The sequence below is a fragment of the Haliaeetus albicilla genome, chromosome 4 (assembly GCF_947461875.1).
Source record: "Haliaeetus albicilla chromosome 4, bHalAlb1.1, whole genome shotgun sequence".
Lineage (NCBI taxonomy): Eukaryota > Metazoa > Chordata > Aves > Accipitriformes > Accipitridae > Haliaeetus > Haliaeetus albicilla.
This window is the reverse complement of record NC_091486.1, coordinates 53650138-53675428: the sequence shown is the minus strand read 5'-3', so window position 1 is coordinate 53675428 and position 25291 is coordinate 53650138. Positions and strand designations below refer to the sequence as shown.

The 25291-nt window shown below is 57.8% G+C and overlaps 1 protein-coding gene across 2 annotated transcripts in view; it reads right to left on the bottom strand.

Moving 5' to 3' along the window:
• Nucleotides 1–24739, bottom strand: part of TP73 (tumor protein p73) — a 29005-nt gene extending 4266 nt beyond the window's left edge. Inside the window, exons 1-12 of one of the 2 annotated variants that reach the window (XM_069782827.1) lie at nt 24525–24739; nt 23179–23302; nt 17044–17289; nt 4216–4402; nt 4007–4122; nt 3404–3513; nt 2828–2970; nt 2297–2385; nt 1850–1974; nt 1401–1555; nt 1129–1261; nt 23–116 (exon numbers count right to left, since the gene is read on the bottom strand). In XM_069782827.1, the coding sequence (XP_069638928.1) occupies nt 23–116; nt 1129–1261; nt 1401–1555; nt 1850–1974; nt 2297–2385; nt 2828–2970; nt 3404–3513; nt 4007–4122; nt 4216–4402; nt 17044–17289; nt 23179–23302; nt 24525–24652 (1650 nt within the window). In that variant the 5' untranslated portion in view covers nt 24653–24739. The remainder of the gene's footprint in view (nt 1–22; nt 117–1128; nt 1262–1400; nt 1556–1849; nt 1975–2296; nt 2386–2827; nt 2971–3403; nt 3514–4006; nt 4123–4215; nt 4403–17043; nt 17290–23178; nt 23303–24524) is intronic. The other variant, XM_069782828.1, reaches the window with a different exon arrangement.
• Nucleotides 24740–25291: the final 552 nt, after the last annotated feature.

The following is a 25291-nucleotide window of genomic DNA, read 5'->3' as shown; positions in this document are numbered from 1 at the left end:
CAGATCTTCCCAAAGCATTTACCTCTATGGATAGGTTCTGCAGGTGGTAAATATTCTGTAACCCTTGTGAGGTGAAATAGTCGATGCAGTTTGGACACCCCAATCCTGTTAAAAAACTGCAGAAAAAATTTGGAAAATACAGTGCCATTAACTTCTCATGAATAAAAGCTGTGCTCGCAAGCATCGCTGTAGTGGCAAACCATGTTTCAGGCCACCGAAAAGGCTGCGGTGGGGGGTCCTGCTGCCTCCGGCCTCGGCAAAGCTCCCGCAGCCCAGAGGACCATGGCAGGCACGAGGATGGGCGAGAGCTCATGCCGGGGGGCTCCGACTGCTCCGTCAGCCTTTCTGCCTGTGGCCGTTGCCCTCCCGAGCGTGACCGCTGTTGCCACTAACGCCAAAGTGAAGCACTTTGGGACTACGCTCGTTCCTAGGACTACGGGTTTTGGTTTTTGGTTTTTTTTTTTTTTTCTCCTGATCGTCAGAGGTTTCAGCTCGGTAACTTTCTGGGAATAACCCACGGGAGCTCGAGCTGCCCCGGGAGGGAGACGGGGAGCATGCTTCGGTCTGGGCAGCGGTCTCCGCAACGTGCAGGCTGGTGGTGCGGGGCTATTTTGCACATTGCGCTGGGCTGCAGCTGTGCACCTCTAGTGAGGCTGCACGTACAGCCTCCCTGACGTCGGTAGGGTCTCTGTCGAAATGCCTGCGGTCTTTTTGAAGACTGAAATGTTAAGAAGTGGCTGCAGACCTGTTAATGCGTTCCTGATGGAAATAAGCCACGTGGACCCGTTTCGGGGCATTGCTGGTGAGGAAGGGGAAGGGGGCAGTTTGCAAAGCTACGTGCCGGTTTGACATGCAGGAAAAGACTCTCGCTGGGATGCATTTAACTGCTAATTAGGCAGGGATGGATTACCCAGGTAGAGGTATATGAGGGCAATAGAGGCTTCTAACTGGTGGGTAGCTGGGCTTCGGGTTCTGAGATGGGAGGAGTGGCCTATATGAGCAGTGATTTCTCAGTTGGGGCCAGTGGCCAGTTGACCAGTTGCTAGACAGATCTGAAGGTTAGAGTGAGGGACAACAGCAAGAAACGTCAGAGGACGAGACAGACAGGGCATCGGACGCCTTCCCTACCTGACAAGGCTGGGATCGGGGTTGTAGGGCGGAGGGGGGGTGCAGTGTGATCCGGAGACCATGGACTGGGACGAGTGGCCCCCATTCATTTCTCCGTTGGGTTGCATGGGGTGACTGTTTAGCATTCCGGGTCCTAGGCGGCGGCCATGCCAACGCAACAAACAGATCCGTTAGACGTCACCCCGACCCCGATAACCACCCGCTCCCTCGGCGGGGAGCCCACGGTCTGACGGGCAGGGAGCACTCAGCACCCGGCGAGGTGAGGACCTTACCCATCGGCCCCAGGCTGGGCGCGGAGCCGGAGCTGTGCTGCGCTGGCTGCCCTACCAGCTGGTTGACGGAGGGCAGCTTGTTGAGTCCTCCGCCGTGAACTTTGTTCATGGGTGAAAGGACGGGACCGTAGGAGGAAGGCGTCTGCAGCTGACTCCTGCTCGGGGAAACCAAGCGGACAGTCAGCCTGCAGCGGGTGGGATGGAGATGCCCCCGCTCCGTCCCACCAGACTTCCCTGCGGAGGCTTCGGGCAGCCGCACCGATGCGGGCTGCGGCACGGAGAAGCCGCTGCGCACCTGTTGCGGCTCTGTAGCGGTTGCAGCCCTTCCCACGTACCAGGCATTCGGCAGACGTGCTGTGAGCCAGCGGGCCAGCCCCAGGTTGGGGCTGCTCGAGGGCTCCCCTGCCTCTCCCTGCTGCCGGCTTTCGGGGGGCTGCGGCGGTACTTACTGCCTCTGCAGGAGCTGCTGCTGCTGCTGCCGGTAGGAGTCAACCAGCTGCTGCGGGACCAGCTCCACCAGCTCCAGGCTCTCCTTTATCTTCATCAGGATCTCGAAGTTCTCCCGGCCTCGCACCTGGAGGAAGGGAAAGCAAGAAGCCCAGGGCTTCACTTCATTCCCATCCCACCTGGCCACCTTCCTCGTGGCCCCTTTTTTTCCACCCAGCCACGCAAGGTGCGGTGTCCCTGTGCCAGGGCTGCCTTGGACACGTGCATCCGCAGATGCTTTTGCTCCTGTTCTCGAGGTCTCTGCTCAGCCCCTGTGCCCGCCGCCCTGCAGCAGACCGTGCGGCCCCATCCTGCCCACCATCGCCTCCCCAAAGCGTTTCTCGCAAAGGGCACGATGCCACCGCTGTCCCGAGCCCAGCTCTCAACCAGTGCAGCTCACCAACACTTACAGGCACGTAATACATCTCCTCTTCCCCGTGCCTCCGTTTCTTAATGCCGGTCCCCAGTGCTGGGATGCCCTGGGGGCTCTGCTTGAATGCTGGAAAGGAGAGAGGAGGAGGGTCAGCATGCCATCCTCGGGAAGGGAGCACCTTGTCTCCTTGCAGGATTTAAGCTCAAGCCATGCGGATGCTAGCTGTTCCCCTGGGCTCTGGCATTGGTGATGTCCCTTTATTAGTAATAACAACAAAGAGTAAATATATCTGGACACGAAAGCCCTGCTCGAACAGCTTTGCGCTCTGGCGGGAAAAGGAGTGGATCGTGTTTGTGACTTTAGATTTAGTCAAAGCATCACGCCTGGATGGAGATTTGAGCCTGACCTTCTGGAGCGCAGTGATTTCGGGTGCGATGGCAAAGGGGCTGAGGCAGAAGCATCCACACGGCTTTGAGGGGCAAGGGGGGGGCAGGTGGTGGCCGGGAGCTGGGGGCTGTGGCGGAGCAGTGCCCTGAGCCCCCCTCCGTCTCCCGGCCAGGGGACTCACTGCGTTTGTTGGCATTGCCGTTTTTAGCCGCGCTCTCGTTCAGGGCTTGTTGCTCTCGGTAATGGTCTTCATCAGCTTTGCGGTCTCTGCCAGGACAGGCACAGATCCGTCCCTCGAACGATCTCCTTCCCAGGACTTGGCCGCTGGGAGGAGAGAGAAATCGGTGACCCTATTTCTGCTTGGGAAGTGCATCGCGGCTCGGTCCAGCGCAGAAACCAGACCAGCCAAGTGCCTTCCCATCCCTCCGTACGCGTGGATTGCTCAGGAAGCGATCGAGCCCCCAAGGTACTGAGTGCAGGGACCCCCTCAGCAGCGGTCTCCCGGGGGAAGAGGAGCTCCTGGGGCAGAGGAAGGCTCCAGCTGCAGGGGTCAAAGCTGACGCTGGGCTGGATCCCCAGTCTCTCTGTGCCGGCTCTTTTCCTAGCCAGCCGAGAAAGCCACAGGCTGGGGCTGTGGGGGGCTGCCATGTCCCCTTCCCCCGGGGGGAGCTCCCTGCAGGGGAGGATTCCTTCCCGAGGGTCCCCAGCTGTCCCGCAGCAGCGAGCGATGCCCGTCCCTGCTCCGACAGCCACTCACTCTCTCGTCTCCAGGGTGATGATGATGAGGATGGGCCTCCTGTTCATTCCTCCCACGCAGCTGCTGTTGCACATGAAGTTGTACAGGATGGTGGTGAACTCGGTCCCCACCTGCCCAGGACGGGAGAGCAGGCACTGAGCGGGGAGTCATGGGTGGGGGGGAAGGCAGGCTGGGCCCCCCCGGGGAGTGAAGAGGAGGGGAGGCAGGCTGGGCTGGCACCTTGGCAGGGCGAGCAGAGGAGCACCCAGGGAAGGGTGGCGTGGGGATGATCCCAGCCGGGAAGAGGGGTCTGCACGAGGACTGCGGGGGCCCTGGGGTTCCCCCAGGGAGGACCAGAGGGGATCTCCCTTTGCATCCCGCTTCCCAGGAACGGGATGCTCTGGGATGCTTCACAGGCCTGGGATGCAGCCGCCACCGGTGCGGGGAGCGAGCAGGGGGTGGCCTTAGATGTGCCAGGGCAAGTAGGATGCTCCTGCCCTTTGTCTCCTACCAAGCAGCCCTCAGCACCAACGGGTTCACCCTCAGCACCAGCGGAAACCCGGCTAGAGGCAGGGGCTGGTCCTGCCTCTCCCCGCCCCCCCAGCCCTGGGAACAGCCGGGTACCTGCGGGGGCTCGTAGGGCACCATCACGCTCTGCCTTCCCGTCACGGGGTCGTCCACGTACTGGGAGAGGTTGTTGCCTTCCACCCGGATGAGGTGGCTGGCTGGGGCTGACTGGCCTGCGAGGCAAAACCGCCGCGTTAGAGGACGGGGCCGTCCGGGATGCTCGTCCCACGCACGGGGCGGGGGGGTGCCCAGAGAGCAGCACTCACCGTCGTTGAAGTCGCGGCCGAGCTCGTGGTTGGGGCAGCGTTTCACCACTTCAGTGACGTGCTCTGCCTTCTTGTAGACGGGCATGGCCCGGATGATGGTGCCCGGGGGCGGGGGGGTGGACACCTTGATCTGGATGGGACATGTTTTTGCGATCTGACAGTAGAGTTTCTTCAGCAGGGGGGAGTACTGGAAAAGAAGAGACGCCCAGCGGGTGAATGTCACTGGGCCCGATGGGGCGGCGGATGCTCCCCTGCTCGCCCTTGGCTTCCTCCGCTGCTGCGGTGTAAAAGCAGCGTTCCCTTCCCTAAAAGCACCAGCCGACGCTCCCGCCTGCGCCGAAACAAGCGTTTCTGTTCCCTCGGCTCCTCTCGTCCACCCGCCTGCTGCTTTCTCACCGCTCCAAGCGAAAGGCGAACGCAGCAGTAAATTAAAATTATGGCTTGTTATAAAACCAATTACTGCCTATCGTGTCGCAGCCACCCTGGAGGGACTATGCCAGCGCAAAACGGCTCCGTGTACCGGCAGAGCGAATCGCCCCAGTGGCGCCCGGGCTCCGCGGCTGCTCCGTGACGGATCGCGGCGTTGCAAACTGCTATCGCACGTTCCCAGTGCGTTGCGGGGGACAGCGACCGGAGGAAATGCAGCCTGTCTTTGCGGTAACTGTTTATTCTCTAGGCTCGGTATTTGTTTTTCCCCTGGAAATATTTAAATATGACCAAATTCGCCCACGCTACCTCGTATCCGCTTTCCACGTAAACCAGATACAACCACCTACTGGGTCCAGGGCCGGGCGCTGTAGGAAGGGTTTCCCAACTAGCCTAAGTGCTCTGGCAAAGCGGGAGCACCCGCTACATGGTGACTTAGAGGAAATCTTGCTGAAAATCAGCGTAAACCCTCATTCGTGCATCACTCGGCCCATTTGGGAAGCGTTACTATCCTGTACCTGTTATTGCATGCAGCTCCTGGCCGAGCCGAGGGCTGGGAGTACCGAGGGCACCGACGCACCACAGCCTAAGGAAATCGTGCTTAACGTGGATGGAATCACAGCTAATTATGCAAGACCTCAGAGTTTAATTCTGACTAGCGCATGCGACACAGAGCGGGTTTGTCCCGACCACAGCTCAATCCTTTGCAGCTGCTCGCAGTGACAGCGGTGGCTCACAGAGGGGACGTTGCAGGGACCAGGCTGGCCGCGGGAGGAGGATGCTCTGCGGGCAGCTGGAGGTGGCTCCCGGACTCTCTTGTTAATAGAAAACGGTTCAAGACCACTAAAACGCTCCCTGGGATGGCCCAACGGGATTCGCTCGGTTAGGAACGAGAGGCAAAAATCCCCTCGTGAGCACGGCAGACCTGCTCAGCACGGGGGAAGCTCCTGGTGGCACCTGAAAACGGGAAGGCAACGGCAGCCTGGAGAAAGCGGCGTGCCTGCGAGCCAGCCCTGCTCGCAGCGCGGCAGAGCCCCTCGGCCACGGCGTCTGGGCATCTCTGCTCGGGGCCAGGAGCCAGCGCCGGGGCCAGGTCCAGCCCGACCACGAGCGACCGTCTGGAGCGAGGCAGGGGCTGGAGGAGGCTGCACGCTGCTTCCAGAAGAGGGGTGGGGAAGGCAGAGCCTGTCCTTCACCTTCCAGTAAACGCGTGTCTCGGCTCCCAGGTGTGGGGATGTGCAATTCCCTTCCACCTCAGCAGTGCCATGCTGTTTTCCATCTCGCAAAGAATGTGTTTGCTATACAAGAGCCCACCCCTGCTGCACAGAGAGGAGCCAGTCCCTGCATGGCGGGGCATGTTCCTGCTCAAAGTATTTTATCTCATCCCCACAAACACCGCGCCTGATGCCAAAACAATACCACCGTGCCGGGTACTCGTGGGGATGTTAAAGCTTGTCCTGAGCCATCCAAATACAGGTGTGCTGAGGGTAGCGAGGCTCCCGCCGCCGCTCTGCTTTCCCGGTGGCGGGGCTGTTTCTGAGCCAGGGCTTCCCGAAGCAGGCGGGCAGCAGGGCTGGGCAGCAAGCCAGCCGCTCACACAGGACTGGTAAGGCATTTAGGGGGCTGATGGGGATGGCTCAGCCCTCGTCTTCCCGCTGCCGTCAGCCCGGTCCGGTGCACCCCACGCATCAGGCGGGTTTGCGGAAGGGATCTGTGCTTCCCCATCCCACTGCCCTTTCTGCAGGTGAGCCAGCCCCCCCCCCCAGCCCATGGACTGCTAAAGGGGCAAACGAGACAAACCACTTTCAGGTGGTATTTCTAGGGAAGTTCGGGGGAGATATACAGGGGAGGGGCTTCTGCCAAGGCAAACTGCAGCAGCTCTGGTGTTGCGAGGATGCCTTGGACCGATGCTCGGCCGGCAGCAGGTACCAGCTCCCAGAGAGGGAAGCCAGCGGGCTGGCAGTGGATGTGTCCCGGGGGCTTCGGGCTAGAGAGAGAAGGAAGATGCTTTGGTCATTAGAGGGTGTGATCGGGAGGTGTAACATGAAGCTGAATCTGGCAGAGGAATTAATTCGCAGTATCGGAGGCACGTGGACTTGCCCGGAGAGAGTGGATGCTCAGGAACGCCACCTTCCACTGCAGTCCCCCAGTTTTGCACTGGTTCCTGCTGACACCGACTGTGCCCCGACTCTACGGCCAGGTTAGCTTCTTGGGTGCAATCCTGCACCTCCCACACAGCAGGGATCGTGCCTAAGCTGGAAGCACAGGCTCCGCTTGGAACGCACTTACTCCCCTCTGCCCGGCTGGAGGATGAAGCTCTCGTGCGGCCGTGGCCCGCGTAACCTGCTCGCCCACAGCGCGATGGGGGTTTAACGCCCTCGTTTTGAGGAGACAACGTGGCAAAACAAGGGTTATTTGGAGGGGGGCTCTTCCTTGCCAGGTGTTAAAATACTGACAACTCCTGTCAAAGGATCCTTTCATGTAGACATTCCCGGGCAGTCCTCAACATGCCTGGGAAATATAACTGCTCTGGAAGAGCAGAGGTGCATTATATGGCAAGTTCTTTGGTAACAAATTCTCTCATTATACCATGTTATGACATGGATAAATCTCTCTTAAATAGCAGAGCGATTGCCCCGCAGGGAGAAAGGCTGCCGCTCAGCACAGGCATGCCTCCACTGATAACCTTATCGTGTCTTAACAGCTCCAGGATTGCCTTCAAAGATCCTTCCACAATAACAAACTATTCTTTTAAGGAACTCCATGCTGATAACTCTGGGCAAGAAAAGTCAGGGCTGTGCCCTGTGCGGCCGTGCTCCCAGCTCCTCGCAGCGTACGGCCGTCCTGCAGCCGCATCGCCAGCCGCTGCTGGGGCAAAGCGCTCCTGGTCTCGCAGACCCAGCCTGTTCACGGCCACGGGGTGAAGGAGCACTACGTTTTTAGGATCCCAGGAGGCTCTACAGCCCCGGCCGTGTTTTTAGCCAAGAAGAGCCCTCGGCGATGTGTGGTCTCCATAGGGGACAGCAAAATGCACGTCTTGCTCAGGTGCCAAGCAGAGTGCTGAGCAGAATAGGTGCCGCTGCTGCTACGTGGTTCTCTGTATTTGCTAATAACCTGCCACATGTGCAGCCCTGTGCAGGGCTGTGCCACATACTCTGATTTACTTAACAAGCCACAGCTGAAGTGTGCACACGCAGCTCACAGAGAGCACAAAGGCACCGTGCTTTCCTCAAGTGCAAGACAAGCCAGTTGCAAAGTGGAACCCGGGCGTTCAAAATGCCAGTACTTAATCGCACAGGTTAGCGCAGCCGCCCCACAGCTTGGTACTCTTCTTTTGCCATAGCCCCATTTCTGTCACCTGTACTGGGGATGAACCTTGGGCTGCTGGCTCGTATCCTTCCCGGTCCGCAGCATTTGGACAAGCTGACCTCTTAAAACCGGCCACACGTGGCAGCTGGGTCACAGCAAAAGCTCACGTCGCTCATGCTGCCGCCAACTCGCTGCTGCTCCCAGGTGTGGGAACAGCATCTCGGGACACCCGAACACTTGCCCGGTGCTGGTGTGTCAGCTCGTCCAGACCTCAGCCCCCAGATTTCTTTCACGCCTACAGAAGACCTCAGGTACGTTCTGCCCCGGGCACCTCCTGCCTTTGTTTTTGGTTCCTGCTCTACCCTTTGCACCATTAGTGTCTGCCTCCCCGGTTACGTTATTACTGAGGCCATCTCTGTTCACAGAGAATGTCAGAGTGTGTCTGTTATTGCGCGTTTGCAGAGCACAACAGGTTCACGTGTCAGTGTGGCTTGTGGGTGCTGGTACGGTATAAACAGCAAACAGCGGTAATAGCGCTGAGCAATCTACCTGAAGCTTACGTAAACCCGCAGAACCCATATTCCTCTGGATTTTTTCTGTAGTCGCGCAGCTTTTGATGTCAGCCCTCATCTGCTGGGCTGAAAGTATAATGCCACCTCCATTGCTGTCCCTCCCCTGTTACGGTCACCTGTCCTGCAGTGTGAGTGCAGAGCACTAGGAATAACTGGAAAAGCCAAATTATTTAAGCACTAGCAGTATGTCAGCATTAACCTCAGGTTCCCTAGGGACTTGGTACCCCAAAGCATCTTTAGATGGGGTTTCTTTCACCTCTGTGTTTGAAATGCAGCTACTTCTTGGGCGAAATGGAGACTATGCTGCAGCGATGCCGAACGTGATGGGAAGGAAGCCCGGCAGAGCCCTGTGGTGCAGTTGGCCCCGGCGAGGGTTTGCCAAGATTGTCCTGGTACTGCTGCCTGCTGTATCCAAGGAAATGTTTTACACGCCACGAGATCCAAAGGAGCTAACACCCCACAACGATTCATGGCGACTGATAGGGCTGCTGCTGCGAAGCAGCATTGAAATGAAGTCTCAGCAGCCGCCGCTGCTCACCCTGAGCAAGTACCCAGGACCCGCTCTGGAAGAGGCCACCGCGCCGCTCAGGCCCGTAAGTTACTTCTCCTGCGCTGGAGGCGAGAGCGGGGAGAGGTGTTTTTCCCCATGGATGCCGACAGCCTCGCACAAAAAATAACCTGAGGCTTCTGCGTGGAAAGACCTACCGGCCAAGTCCATCTCCCCCCCAGCCCTCCCTGGGCAGCAGAACCGCTAGGAGGATGTGTCCCAACAGATTCGGAGCTGATAAAATCTTATTTATCTTCAACTGTTCACACTGAAGCGTCTAGACTTGCCTGCTTCGGGAGGGCTGCAGCCAAGTCCTCCCTTCTCTCTTGAAGGAAATGATTTGCTCAACAATTACTTTTTCCACAAATCCTCCCCCCTCCTCCCTAACAGCCGCCTCCTCCTCCTCCTCCTCTTCTACATTCCAGTCTCCTCATTAGCTCTACTCAAGACGTGTCCAGGACTGCAGTCAATGGATCCCAATAAAGCCACTAGCCTGGCAAGAGAGAGAGAAGAAAAGTGCTGCCTCCGGCTGCTAATTTCCTTGCGCTCCCCAGCAAGCAGCTGCGGAGCTGCATCCTGGGACAGGTTCAGACAGATCGCAGCGGAGAGGTGATAATAATGTGTCTGTCATCTTACTCAGACATGTAGCATCTTGCAAACCGCAAATACCGTTAACCGGCTCGGACGAATCTGTTACGACAGATCCTGGAAGACATGCCGACTACAGAGCTAATTTTTTCTTTCTAATTTTTTTAATAACCGTTTTTTAATCACCAGCCTATATAACTTCTCACTGGGCTGGAAATTCCGCCCAAAGCTACTCTGTTGTACTATGAGCTGGGTTCAAATACGTCCAGCGCGTCACCGATGCCCGAGAGGAGAGCGTCCACCGGTGCCCGAGGCACACGGGTGGGCTGGGCAGCAGAGATGCTGCCCGGGGACGGCTGTACGGGATGCCCCAACATCTGCCTCCCTGTGTCCACCATCCCTGCACCACGGTGGCGAGGCATCGGGGCGATGGCCGGGGCCACCACTGGCCGTGCCTGGGATGGGGGGTTCTCAAGGCACCTGATAGAGCCCCTCTGGTCCCCCCCCGGCCATCAGCATCTGCAGGGGACCCCTGTCACCCGCAGGTCCCCCCAGCCCTGCTCCCGCAAGTGCTGGACCGCCGGCAATGCCTCGGGGCAGCAGACCAGCATGGAGAGCCTGCGTCGGCTCCAGCCTGCGTTCTTCTACCTTTGTTATTGTGCCACTGGTTCACCCCCAAAGGAGTCCTCTCCCTTCCTTCCCTGGTGTGCACATCCTTAAAATAACTGCCAACCAGGATCACAGCCATTCTTAGTCACTGCTCAACCAGCCAGCGCTGGCACGCTCGGGGGTTGTTTTAATCTTTTCTAGTAAGTCTGACTCCTTCTGTGTGTCTGGACACTTGGGTCCCCTGACCAAGCCAGCGCTGGGGTTCCCCCTCATCCAAAAAGGAAGCCAAAAATCCAGCGAGGCAGTTATTTCATGCTGCATTATCCAGACTGGATACAGGGAGCAAGCTGGGAGGGGAGGGAAGAAAAGGCTGAGTTGGGCTTGGGATTCACTGCTGGAAACGAAACGCAAAAACCAGAGCAGCAAGACCTGGACTCGGGGCAGGGGGAGAGACCCCCGAGTGGGCACAGCCAGAGAACGTGGTTTATTTACCGAGGGCCCCCCCAGCATCTCTCTCTCCCCCTCTCCTTTAGGCGCCGGAGGTCAGGGCTCCCAGGAACACTTTCAGCCACGCTTCTCGTGGTGTGGGATGCGGCCCTGCGTGGTAAAACCTTCTGCTGCCAGCGGTGCAGAGGATTTCGCCGGGGTGGCGAGCGCTGCTGGCTGCCGCACCGGGATGCAGCCGCCGCAATCCCCGGGGCTCTGCGGGAGCTGCTGCCCGAGGCAACTGCTGGGCCAGAGCACGGACATGCGTTTCTTTCTGCAGCCTATTTATTATCTCCGTTCCTCCAGCGGGTCCCTCAGTCCCCACCTCCCCTGTGTGTGTTTCAGATCCCAGCGCAGAGGAGCTGGCCAGAGCAACCTCATTTCCCCGGCGCGTCCTCTCCCACCTCCGCAGCAGTCCCTGCAGGAGAGCGTTGCCTTCCCGCTGGAGCAGCCGTTGCCAGTAAGTCGTTCCCTTGACCTGTGCATACCATACACGTTCGAGATAGTGGAGCTGATAGTGGGATCGTGTTGGAACATTGCACACCGAATTCCTTTGCCTTTTTTCTTAATTCCATTGTGTCTGGAGTTCCCGGAGCCTCATCCACGCCCTGCGAAAGCTGGTGGAAAGCCTCCGGTGGGCCGGCTTCAATGGGCTTTGGAGAGGGCTGACGCTGAGGCCGCTTTCCTACTTCTGGCATGCCAAAATATCCACGCTGTTCTGCCCAGCTACTTGGATAAAAACAAAGATGTTTGCGGCTCAGAGGTAGAGTGTACCGAGCCGTGCCTGCCCCTGCTCAGCTGCAGGCTGCTGCTGTTGGACAGGTACCTCCCTAAAATATGGTAAGGTGCCAGGGAGAGTGTAAGAGGGGGCTTGTTTTCTATAGATGCTCCAGAAGGTTTTTTCCCTCCTCTTTATAACTGCCTCTACCCCAACAAGCTTCAGAGAGCCACCAGCAAGGGAGAACCTACCTCCTGCCACACCAATTATTTCCATCCTCCTCGTCCAGTTAGCATCAGGCAAACCGTTTCAGCTCCCCCAGTGCCCACACTCCAGCTGCGAGATCTACGGAGCGACTGGAACCAGTTCAGCACAGCAGCGTCCCACTGGCTGAGCACTGGGGTGCAGACCGGTTTGCTGTGGGTGACCTGCTGGACAGCCATCCACTGCAGCAGGAGCATCTCACCTCGGCTTTGAACCTCTCCAGCCTTTCCATGGCAGGCTGTTTGCTCCCCAAAGCAGGAGGCAAGACCCTGGATGTGACCCGGACCCCCCCTGTGCCCGTGCCCAGGTTAGGGGACCCCCTGCCTGCTTAGCTCTGGGGTTTGCCCATCTCCCCCCAGCTCCAGGGGCTCCGCATGAGCCCGGGCAGCTGCCCCACACCGGGGGGGCTCAAGCCCCCACATCCTTTTGCAACCGGGCTGTGGGAGGCCAAAGACCCTATTAACGCTTCTGCTGGCTCTGGCACACGTGGTAGTGTTTTAGAGGGGAGGGAGTACCGATGCGCCGCAAACCCAACTTGAGAAAAATACTAATTATCCATCAGTTACCAGCTGGCCGGCGTGGCGAGGGGCTGCCTGTGAGAAAACAGCCGAGATCGGCTCACGGCTCTAGCATGTATGGGCAGCTCCGGGGAACCGAGAGTCCTGATAGCTTCCAACAAACAGGCAGGCTGCCGACATGCCCCGTCTTGCAGCGCCACAGCTCCCGGTCCTCCTCCCAGCCCCGTCGAAGCAGCCTACCAGAGGGGGGCTTTGAACCTACAGGGAAAACCTTATTTTCAGCATCTGGCCATTGCTCTCTGCTGATAAGAAGGCCATTAAAAATGGAAAGGGAGGCGGCAGCAGCCTGGAGGTTTTCCTGCAGCACAGACCAGCGTGGACGCTGCGCTTCAGAGTTTGTGGCGACTTGCGGCGCTCAGAGTCCAGCCCGGGTCAGGACATCCAACGTCACCCGCCCGCTGCCCGGCATCCCTCTGCAGGGACAGACCTGGTTTTGGTAACGCGAGCCCCAAACCCATGTCCCACGTCCTCGCCACTTCTCCATTCACCCATTTCCTAAATTTAGAAATCCAGCATTTTACAGCTAGAGGGAACAGATGATGATGATCCTCTGGTTGGGTTCCCTACGCTGCTGGCCTAAGACCCCCTGCCTACTCGTTCTGTATTGAGCCAACAGTGTCTGCTTGAAGTACAGCTTATCTTTTGAAAGAAATGCAGACTCTTCATTTGAATACTTCAGGAGTTGGAGAATCCTATGCATTCCTTGGTAAATTGTTCCTACAGTTAATTATCCTCACTGTTAAAAAATTTCCACCTTGTTTCTAGTCTGAATTTGCCTGGCTTCAGCTTCCAAGCACTGGATCTCATTATGTCTTTCTCTATTAGATTAAAGAGCTGTCTGCTATCAGCAACCATCTCCTATGCAGTCTGTGATCAAGCCACCCTTACTCTTCTCGTGGAGACCTTTCATTGCAGAACGTTTCTCTGGTATCACCCCACAAGGCATCTGTTCCGCATCTTTCACCTTCTTTGGCTCTCCCTCCCAAACCTTCTCTAGTTTGCCAAGGGAGGATTTGAAGCGTGGACACGAGAACTGCACGTGCGCAGGAGGGCAGTGGGCTCGGTGATACCTCGCTGCCCCTGCCCGGGTGATGCTCGCCTGCCCAGCCCTGTAGAGCCAGCCAGCCCACCGTGCAGACAGCTCATCTCCAAAAGGTCCTGGGCCATGAGCCCCGGGCCCCTTAGGAGCTTCCATTCCTAAGCGCGGGAGAGCGGATAACACCACCTCTCCCAGAGGAATAGCGAGGGGGACTCGGTCAAAACCCTTCAAAACTAGGAGTCTACTGGGCCACACACTTCCATCAACCAAAGCTTATGATTGCATCGGAAGACTACGCCAAATCGTTTGACAAGACGACTCGGATCGAACTATTTGGGTTGGTGCTGCCAGGATGCCAGCTGTCAGTTCCTCCTCGGCCGGGTGCTCCGTGATGCGACCCCACGTTGCTGCTGGTCTGGCAGAGCCGTCCCCCCGGGGCAGAGGGCTCCCCGCTGCTCCGAAACGCTGCCTGGCAAGGCGGCTCTGCCAAATTTGTGGTCAACGCTTGCAACGGTCCTGCTGTCAATTGTTTGGTGCAGTTAATCTTAAAGTATTCAAAAGCCACCAGGCTTCCTAGCTACAGATGAAATAGGCAGTGGTGTTTCTTTCAAAGTGCTGAATCAAACCATGTATGTCCTTTAGCGCACCGAGACGGTTAATTCAGCCGAGCGGTCAGATGTCACTGTCCCCAGCCCTACTGACTCTACTTTTAACTTTCCCTCCCAAGTGCCCGCGTTCCCTAACAGCTTTCCCAGCCTTACTTGTATGCCGCTACAAACGCTTTCGCCGCTTATGTAGAGAACCGCGCTGTGTACATACATCATTATTTGTATACTGACTGACTGGCAACACACAGCCTGTGGTTTTTTGCTGAATTCCTTTCCCTGTTTAACCAGGACAGACTTTCAAGTGCGGCAGTGGCAATGCAGAGCACCAGGCGAGTGGGAGGAAGGCAGCAGCTTCGTCTTCCAGCACAAAACGTGCAGCTGCGTGGCTGCGACAGCCATCAGCCGGGAGGACATGGAGGGAATGTGGCTGTCGCCGCAGCGGGACCGTTCTTCGCGTGGCAACCTTGGCGAGCCGAACAGTCTGCACCCACGTCGGCGGTCCTGCAGAAATTACTACTTCAAATGAAACATGCCCCGCGCTCTCTGGGGTGCAAGACGCTGCTGACCCGCTTCTGTTCTCTGCCAGGCTCGGCTTCATCGCGGTGAAATGCGGGCCGGTCGGCGCTAGCCCTGCAGCCAGCCTGCTTCTGGGGGATGCACGATCATCCCAGCATCACGGGGATGTCGCCGACTGCCTTGCCAAGTATTAAAGCCAGTTCAGGCATTTAACTCCTCCGCTCTGGACCGCTTGCCAGCAGCCCCCCCTTGCAGCCGCACGCCCGGCAGCCTCAGCTCCCGGCCCCGGCTGGCAGGCGCATCCTCCGTGGCACGCTCGCCGGGCATCTCTCGAGTCCAAGCTGCTCTCCCGAGGCTAGGAGGGCTGTCACAGCATCGATGTGGCACTGGCTGCTCCAACGTACAAGGGAGACCTTAACATGAAGGCTTGAGAAAAAAAGCAGTCCTGTCCTGATTAGCGCAGCTCCCAGTAGGACATGACAGCTACGGGAGCATGGTCGGCACGGGGTGATGCTGAGACAGTCTGGGCTCTGTTTTGTTAGAGTTGTGGAAAGATCCCAGTTGGCTGGGATGGCTCCAGTGAGGGAAGGGGGCTGTGATGGGCTCCCTGGCCATGTGGGACCACCTCGGGGAGCCTCTTGCTGCTCCCTTTGCTCTGCTGGGGACAACCGGCCAAAAAGACCTTAGTGGCTTTTTCGATTTACTCCCGGCAGCTGCAATGTGCATCGTCTGGGACAAGGGAAGGGTATTTCCTTACTGCTAATTAAAGCGAGAACTGAGCATATCTTTAGTAGATGCTCTCTCCGTCTTTGGGCTCGCATGAATACACCCTGCCCACAGCGCTGTCCGAGGGTGTCCTGCAGCACCCAGCCCGGCCCCAGCGGTGGCTGTGTCCCCTCCATCCCAAAGCCATCCCCGGGGCACCGCTAGCTGGGGACAGTGGCAAGCAAGCGTCAGATACTTCCCAGATCTCTGTGCCGGGACAGCTGGGACAAGACACCCTGCATCGGTGTGAGTTCGGTTTCGTTCGGATGCTTCTGTGGCACGGGAATGCTTCCTTTCCCTGTGCACGTCCTGTGCAGCTTTACTTTTAAGGGACGTGAGCTATCCCCCAATGGGGACAGGAGCGGGCTGGAGTCACCTCCTACCCCGAGGACCTTCAGTTTATTCAACACCTAATGAAATGCATCCTTTAGCAACATCTTGCAAGGAAAGACAGTGGAAAAGAGCGAAGGCTTAACTGCTCCTACAAGGGCAAGTTGTATCTAATCGTGGGGCTGGTCCCAAGCCCCTGCTCAGCGCGACTCGGCAGTGAAGCTGTGAAGCTCCAGTGACGGGGCACAGGGAAGCCGCTCGGCTGCCCCAGCTGTAAATTTGGCTGCATTCAAACACCAGCTCGCTGCCGGTGCTGTGGCAGCTGCCGTAGCCGGTCCCCTCTCACCACGACACGCCGGGAGCAGCCCGCCGTGCCGCACCAGCAGCAGCAGCGAGTGGACCAGCACCGGCCGGCCACGGCCCGGGGTCTGCCTGCACAGAAGCATCCGAGGATGCTTTCTGTCTACCGTGGGAAGGGCTGTCTTGGCAATTAAACACATCAGCCTCCAAAAATAAAAGTCATTATCACACCTCGGGCTGATACATCGCTCCTGGTCTGCTCTGCCCATTTCATGATAGTGTCAAACCGCAGCCCCGGAGGGAGCCCCGTCGCTCCCTCATGGTGTCAGTTGTCTCGTCCCAGCCTTTCTGCTCTGCTAACATTTCCCGGAGGAGAAAGCCAGCCTGCCTGAAGCGTGCCGGTGGTGAGCAGCTCCCCCAGGCACTCAGGGAGGCATCTGCCGCAGAAATGCCTCTGATACCGGCCACAAGTGCGGTTTTTTCTTAAAAAAAGGGACAGTGCTACACTAAGCCAGGAGCCGGGCTGCGAACTGAGGACCTTTTGCCACAAAAAGCAAAGCAGCCCTTGTACACTCTGCCCGGTTCCTGGGTCCCTGATCTGCAGAGGACTCCTCTGCCGGGCTGCAGGCGCGCGGTCAGACCGGCAGCGGAGCAAACCTGCATCCCCGCTCCCCAGGAGCAGGCTGCTGCGCCCACACCGCGGACGGCACGATGCCGTGCAGCCGTCCCGCCGCGATTAAAAACCGACTCTGTTATTTTGCTTTGACTTCTAGGGGTGAAGCCACTTTTCTGACACGAGATGAAAAAGGACTGTAAAAGACAAGCAAGAATTTACAGTGAAGCTGAGAATGGCCCCAGCAGATGCGAGCAAAGGCCCATCTTGTCCACTGCCTCACTTCTGACAGCGGTCACTGGCAAACGCATAGGGAAGCACCACGAGAACGAGGCAGGTACTTCCCCCAGACATTTCTCCAGCTTTGCCATTTTCGGGGACCTTTACCCGCAGCTTAGGGAATCGCTGCAAGAGAAGCTACATTCAAACCGCTGTGCTTAACAGCCCTTTTGGAGAAAATCCCTGAAAAGACGCTCGGGGGGTTTGCGGCCAGCCAGCCGAAAACGCCGTCGGCAGTAGCAAGCATCTGTCTAGCAAAGGCAAGAAGACATGCAACTTACTGTCCAGGTGGCTGACTTGGCAGTGCTGGATTGCTGGAAGGTCACCTCAAAGTGGTGGGGACCGGGGTAGTCAGTGTTGGAGGGGATGACGGGAGCTGGGGACATGGCGTCGAAGGTAGAGCTGGGCTGCGAGTAGGGCGAATGCGTTGGGACATTGGAGGTGTGCTCGGAGCTGTAGGGGCTGGTGGAGGCTGCTCTGCTGCCGATGCTCTGATCCATGCTGTTGTTCAGCAAATTGAACTGGGACTGGAGGAAGGGAAAAGGGGAGGAGGGAAAAAAGAAAACACCAGCCAGTTTAGAGACATGGAAAGCCCAGCCACACTTCTTCAGGGCTCCAGGTGTCCTGTTACAGCCTCCTTAAAGGGCCAGCGTGCGGGAAAGCCAGCCAAAAGAGCTGGTTTGGGTCGCTCGGGTTTTTGAACAGGTCACCACTTGTGCAAGGGATAAACCCAGCAGGCTGAAATCACCCCCTTCTATCCGCTCCATCCTCCCCGGAGGCAGCGAGGTGCCGAGATCCCTGGATTTCTAGCGCACCTGCCTATGCAAAGCCACGCTTTTGCCAGCGGGAAACCGGGCAGGGATTTTCCGGGATTTGCTCAGGAGTGGGAGAAATCCCGCTGACGGGATGGGGAGCGACGGCCCCGTCCCGCGCACAGGGCTCTGCTCGATGGTGGCCTTTCCAGCGGCCAGAGCATCGAGGCTCGGGGAAGCTGCCCTGGCAAGCAGCACCAGCACAAGGCGACCGACCGCCAGCCCTCCGACAAAGGGCATCGTTCCCATCGCCACTGCATCACTCAACGTCCGACCTCTTTTCCAGGCACCTCCTGCCTGCATTCGCTCGTCGCGAATGTACACGCGCACGCTGCTTCTGGAAGCGTTTCTCTAAGAAGAGCCCGCTCTGAATGGTGGTTTGTGTAATTCGTTTCCTAGCCGGGATGTTTGCTTTCAGTGGCTTTCGCTGATGCAGGTCTAATTTGGGGAAAACCTCAAACCTGCAAAGCGCGTAGCTGTGATGCGGCACCCTGCAGTAAGGTCACAGAGGAAACGTACCTATTTATGCATGTACCGGCTCTTACTCCAGACATGCTGGACCAAATCCTGACTTTTTACAGGTTTTTCTTCTTATTCCTCTTCCGAACAATTACTGTCAGATACTTCCAGTACGAGCTGGCAGCTCTTTTACCTGCAGGCATAGCCTAAGCAAAGCGATGTTCTCAAAAGCCGCAGGCTAAAGAGACCTTAATCTTTTGTCTGCAAATCAGGCCCCCCCCAAAAATCATTTTTTCTCTGGTAGAGAAATAAACTGGCATTTAAAAAAACAGATCCCAAATGTAACTGTTTCTCGGAGCAAGCAGGATGTTTTTCCCCCAGACGTCTGCAGTTCCCGAGATGCTCAAGGGTTGCTCCCCCGGCATTTGCAAGCCAGCAGCACGCTGGCAGTCCCAGCAGTGAGCCTGAGCTCCGCCGGTGACCGTGCACAGCGGCCGCTGCATCGCCGCTCGTCGTCCCGACTCCCCGCATCACCCTGCGTCCCGCATCACCCACCTGCGCTCCCCCCTTCGCCCAGCCCCAGCTCCCCCCCGCCTCCCAGCAGGGACTGTCCCTCCAGCCACCAGCACCAGCTGGGGCAGCTCTGGGAAACTGGGAGCTACTGGGAGGCAGGCGTCACCGTCCCTCAGCCCAGCAGGCTCAGCCATCTGCCTTCGCCTCCGAAGGGCTGCAAGGCTCACAGCTTAGGAATCAAGAGACGTGTTTTAACTTGGGATCCCAACCTCACCCAAACGTCTACTATGTATAATGGTTTAAAGGCAATCACCCTTCTCCAGGGAAGTTCTCCTGTTGTCTGCATCTCTCGCAAGGTCGTTGGAGCCTGTGACTAACTGGAGGAATGCTGAACAAGATCTGGCTTGCTTTTACACATACAGCCATTTTCTCCCCTAAAATATGTGCGTAAACCCCTCTATTCCTTCTCGCCGCTCTATAAATAGCCCTGCCAAGGACCAAGCACCCCCATCCAAGCTTTCCACAATCCCCGGCTTCACCCGGAGAAAAAGTTACAAGAAACTTCAGCAAAACAGGCCTTAAAAATGCACATGGAAAGCCCTTGCCATCCAGCCGGGAAGCTGGTGGCAGGTGACACAAGTCACCCTTGAAAAGCAAAGCTCAGGCATCGACCAGGAGGAGAGCAGCAAGGGGAAAAGGGATTGCTGCTTGTCAGGGCTGATCCCCGGGCCAAATAATCTGGGAGAATCACGACTGAGCTGGTTTGTTCTCCCGGGACAATGGAAGGGCCCAGCCATGTGCCTTTTTTAGGGATGAATGGCGTGTAAATGCCCCATGCTTGACGAGCAAACAAGGCGATTCCGGCACTACCCTTGCACACGGATGTGCGTACTCGGGAAAATCAGACTACGGCCGCAGCGCCCAGCAGAGCACGGCGCGTGTGCTGCCGCGGTGGCTCATCTCCTGCCGAAACGGGAAATATGGGAAGTAACCGGGAAGCCTTTTGCCTCCCTGCTGCTCGGGAGCCGCTCGGGAGCAGCTGAAGCCTGCGGCTGTAAAGCTTAATGGGTGGGTAAATCGGGACCGATCCACTGAGATCCACATCCCAACCTCCGCACAGGAGGGAGCCTTCCCTCGGGAAGAACGGTGACCTCTTCGCACATGAGGGAGATACGAGACCCAGAGCATCACGTCTGCAAGCCGGGCTGGCCACCCCGAGCCGGCATCCCCTGCCAGCACAAAGCGACAGGCAGCGCCCCGAGGACCGGGGCTTTGCAAATCCGCTGGCAGAGACACCCGAAGTCAGGTGCAGGGGGACAAATGACCAACTTGTTTTTTAAAACTGACTAAATTTTGGAAACATTCCCTTAAAAGACAAATCGAAGGTTTGAGTGTTTGTGTGTGTCAACAAACCCAACACAGCCCTTGTGTCTGTGTGTCTGTAAATATATACGTACACACACACGTTTATCCACACACAGATGTAAATATTCACAGGACTGCAGCAACGACCTCCCAAGTAACAGCACTAGAGTACAAAATGAACCCGGTACATACATGCTTTGTACCAACACACCTAAGACAAAAAAGAGGACCGAAGTAATTTCTGGTTGGGAAGTGCAGCACCGCACCTTTCTATCTCTCTCTAACGGCGTCGATGCCTGTACCTAACTTTTGCCAGAGAGCAGACACAAAACACTTTTGACTATGAAATCAACCGCAGCGCTTGAGGTCGGGGCTGGAAATGTATCGCCTGCAGCGCAGGTACCGTTTCATCTGCTCTACCCTCCCAGAGACTTTAAAATGGGGAAGGAAAGCCGGCCTGGGGCCACGGGTGCCTGCCGCCGGCTCGGCTGAGGAGGTCCCCAGTGGACGTCAAACTGGTGCCGGTGGTGCCCAGCGCCACGGGGCATTCCTCGGACGGATGCTCCAGCTAACACCCATCCCGTCCGCACGGACGCGGGAGAGGGAGCCTGCACCCCTTTGCACCAAAGGTTTAAATCGCATCCCGCGTGCCGGATCCAGCAAAGCGGGAGAGGAATGCCGACCGAGCCGCCGAGGCTGCAGCATCCCACGCTGATGCAGATTATCGGATGGGGAAAGGCTTGCACCGTGACAAGCCCCCGGCACGTCCCGGGCAGCGGCGGGAGCACGCACCCAGCTCCTGCCTCGGCGGTGGCAGATGATTTCAAATAAAAGCAGCGAGGCAAACCCCATTAAGAACAAGTAGCACCTACCGTGGTATAATGCTGCATCGGGTCGCTAATGTACAGCATTTTAGTTGTCTCGGGATTCACGGAGCGCTGGGAAGCGTCCCGCCACGGGACTCATGGGGTCGGGGCGGCGGCGGGGACGGCCGGGGTAGGAAGGCGGGTGGAAAGAGGGAGCGCGGGAGCAGGGCCGGGGCGGGCAGCGCCAGGGATGCTGCGCTGGCCACCCGTGTGCCGCCGTGTGTTGGCTTTTTTGCTTTTTTCATCTCCCTTAGTTCTGTCAACTAGCTGCATCCAACAACAAAACGGGGCCCACCCCTTCTGTCCCTCATGACTATTCATTAAAGCACAGGGCAGGCCCCAGCTTGCCCAGTGATGGACTGGGCGATACCAACCATTCCCACCGCAGGGAGAGCGGGGGTCCAGCTCCATCATCAAACCCGGCGAGAGTCTACCCCAGAAAGCTGCTTGCGGCCGCGCTGGGCTGGAAACCCACTTGGCCGGCACCCTTCGCCAGCAGACCCAGGTGGCTGCGCTTGCATCGACCAGGCGATGCAGGGACTCTGAGACAGCTCCTTATCTCAGAGATACGGAGTTATCCCTGTCTAGATGGATAGATACGGATAGGTGTGGATAGACGGATATCTAGATGGCCACACAGGGATAGATGGCTAGCCAGACATCTAGATGGACAGATACGGATAAATAGATATCTGGGGAGACCAGGCAGATTTCCTTCCACCTCGAGGCAGATGGGGGAACGGTGTTCCCTATGGCCAGACCCCACCGTGGAAGGCTGCACACTGAAGCAGATAAGTAGTTCAAAGAGCGTCGTGGCGTGTTTTGAAAGGTGGAACCAGCCTGCGTCGCCCACCTCCGCACACCGGTGCGCGCGCGCAGACCCATGCACAAGTAGGTCAGCGGCAGTGTTGCACGTAAAGCCTTAAGCACCGTGCGAACTACCAGTCCTGAAGCTGTCATCTCTCAGCAAAAAGGGTGGCTGAGGAATTGCTTACATCTTTAATCACAGCAACTCCTTCCACAGGACCCCGGCACGGGTTTTAGGAGCAGTGCAGTGCCCAAGCAATGCTGAGAGGGAGCATCTTGCCCGACGGGAGGGCAGGTCGCAGAACGTTTCGGTGCCCTGCTCGCATCCACCGAGCATCAGTGCCAGCGCTGGGTACCGCAGCACCCGCTGCTTCCCGCACGTCCGCTCTGGCCCCGCTGAGCACCACAATCAGCAGCATCACAGCACGGACCGAGCGGCCCCTCTGCTGCCGCTCCCGTGTCTCCTGCCTTTCTTTCGGGCCGGTGCCATCACGTTATCTGTGCATTTATTTTCGTGCGCGTCAGCCTGCCACGCGTTTCGGTGATGCCAGCCGGCGAGAGCTGGCCGCGGCTCACCGGCAGCTCAGCAGCGCAGCGCTCGGTTGCACCATCGGGCCAATGTAAATATTTACTACCGGCTCATTATCCCGAGCAAGGGCCGGGAGCCGGCTCTGCCCTGCCTGTGCGCAGCCACTGCTCTCAGAGCCCTGCAAGCCCCTGGCAGCACCGAATCCCACCGGGCTCGGCTTCAGTTACAGCGGGAACAACAAGCGAGGCAACGGCAAGCTCAGCGAGGGGCAGCTCCCCAATTAGCACCCACCGCCCCCGCCGGATCCCTCTGCCAGGCTCCTGCCTGCTGCAGACAAAGGCCGGGGAAGGGAGGGAAAGCAAGTGAAAAGCGAGGGAGAAGGGGGCCGGGGAGGGGGGATGCAAGCTGGCGAGGAGGGAAACGGTGGCTTTCTGGAGGGAGATGCTGCCAACGGCCGGGGCTGTTTCAGGGATGCTCCCGGGAGGCCACCCTGCTCGGGGCACTGAACGTGCACAAGCGACCCAGACGTCTCGCAGGACCACTACGCTTTTCAAACCCGCTCTCCGCCTTAGACACAGGCACACCAGCTTCTTGGAGGGAAGGGCGATGGCACGGACCCTCAGAGACCGGGTGGGAGCAGAGCTGGGCACTGAGAGCGCGACGTGCCCCTCCAGCAGCTCTGCCTCGTCAGCAGCTTACAAACGGCTTTGACTAGCCAGCACGTTTATACCGGAGCGAGCGACACTCTCCTCCTGCCGGGGTGCTCCAGCTCTGCCGCCGTTGCAGCACAGAGCCCCTGCGGCTGCGTGCAGCGATGTTATCTGTTAATAAGGAGCCACTCTTTTACTGACCGCTGTACCATCCAGCTGCAATCCTGCACTGCAGTCATCAGTTACAGGTTATCAGACCCTGCACAAATGACAGCAGCGCTGCACCCGTAGTGTTTGTGGTGGGTTTATGAACCAGCAAGCATCCCACTGCCCACCCCAGAGCCCCCAACCCGCTACGGGGAAACCAAGTTTGTGTCTGATGGGGCTCCCGCTGGTGCAGTCTGAGCACACTCACCATGACCGAGTCATTCATGCTTCTCATCTGGAAGACGTCCATCGTGACCTCTGTGCGGTTGGAGACCTCATTGCTGCCTGTGTGGTTGGATGGAGGGAGGTCGAAGTAGGTGCTGTCTGGCTCCCTGTGGAAAAGGTGACGGCAGGCAGTCAGCCTCCCGGCTCTCCATCGCAGCCCGCACCACCACCGCCCAGCAACGTGCGATTCCCTTGAACCTTGTCCCCTTCTCAACTTCTCCCTCCACCCTCTGCTTTGATTTTCACATGGCAGAGCAGGCTTTGCCTGGTGGGTAAGGCAAGCAGAGGTGGGACGATTTTCACCCCACCAGCTGCTCTAGCATATCTGTCACCTCAGGATGTGTTTTAAGTGAGAGGATACCAAGGAAGAAAGAGGATGGAGTGAATCACAGACCTTCCTCCTTGCTTGATTAGAGCGTGAGGCTCAAAGGCCAGAAGACTTGCAAAAGTCTTGGTGTGACCGGAAGATGTTTAATTTTAGAAAATACCCATTTTAATTAGGCAGCCACCAAGCCTCACGACCTCATGAGTGGCAACCGCCAAGTAAGAGCGCATCCTCCCAGGCTTGGTCCCAGCATCCCCTGCCCACCCCGGGCAAGGGTCCCAGCCGAAAGGCACCGTCTCCATGCGGCCCTCCCCGTACGTGGGACAGAGGGTCTCACGTAACAACGCCAGGCTCCAAGGGCCACGGTTCAGGGAAACCGGCCAGCTGTGCCGGTACTCGGCCGCGTGAGCAGCCCTGATGTGCCCACGGGGATGCAGGCAGGGGTCCCAGGGTGCTGCAGCAGGCAGGGCACGGAGGATGAGGCCAGTGGCTCTCCTCGGCACGAGAATGACTCAGTCTCCCCTTCCCAGCTGCTGCTGCGGCATTTCTGGTCCCCAAACACCTTCGCTTCCTCGAGCGAGAGGAAGCGTGCCCCGATGCTGACCTCTGAGGTGCACGGGGGCAGCCGTGCTGTGGGAGCGCCGCGCCGCGCTCCGCAGCCTTTGCGTGTACCGTGCACGTCGGAAACGCAGAAACAGCGTCCGATACCTGGAAACAAGGTTTGTGGGGCTCTGCTTCCAGCGTTTGCACACTCCACAGCCTTGGAACCACCTAGTGTCGCAAGGGCAAAGGCGTTTGGCGAGAGAAATGGTCTGAGGCGAGCGATTGGAGTCTGGGAGCAAAATTCTCAATGTGGGAAATGGATTACGTGAAAACTGGAGCAGGCAAAAGAAACTTGCCTCCCTTCGGGCCACAGCAATGATACGTGCTAATGCAGATTACAGAACAAAGGGCCACTTCTGCCTCAGAATACACCTCAAGGCAAATGATCAACCACCACTTACAGCGTGCTCCAGAGGTGCTCAAACGTCGTGCCTTCATCAGCTGGAGATGATTGAGACATCTTCGCAGAGGGGGAGTCTGACAAAGGATAAATCACTCTAGAGGCAAAGAAAAACAGCAACGTTAGCATTGCTGGAGTGTCATCTCACATCAGCAAAGCGGCTGGCTAAGGGCGGGAGTTTCCCACCTTGCTCCCAGCGGCGCGGCAGGGACCGGAGCCCCAAAGGGCCCATCGTGGGGAGGTGATGCCCCCCATCCCCGCAGCGGGCTGCAGGCAAGGAACGGCGTGGGTGACCCAAGCTTAGCCTGCCCTGGAGTCTGCTGCCCCGAAAGACAGCTTGCACAGGACAGGAGGCGACTGGCAACTCCTTCGCTGCAGACCAGGACTGCAGATAACAAAATAAAACCGCCAGGCTTTCCCGTAGGGGCTGGCATTTCTGGTGATGCCATCGCGGGCCAGCATTCTTACAAATATGTAGGTGTTTTGGGAAGGGCCAAAGTGGCAGGGTGTTGGGTTGTCAGCCCATTTCTGCTAAGCACCGATCCCGTGGCTCAAGGCTCCCGTTTCAGATATTTACGCTGTGCTTCAGCGTGGCTACGAACAGCTCCCCCAGCCCTGGGGAGGCTTTGCACAACTGTTCTCAGTAATCACTTTAGACCAACTTCATTCAGCAAAGGGTTTAGACTCGCCGGTTAGACGCAGCAATACCAAAATTCTGAGTATCGGCTCTCCGAAACAAACCGAAACCCCAAGCTAGGTGGCAAAAAA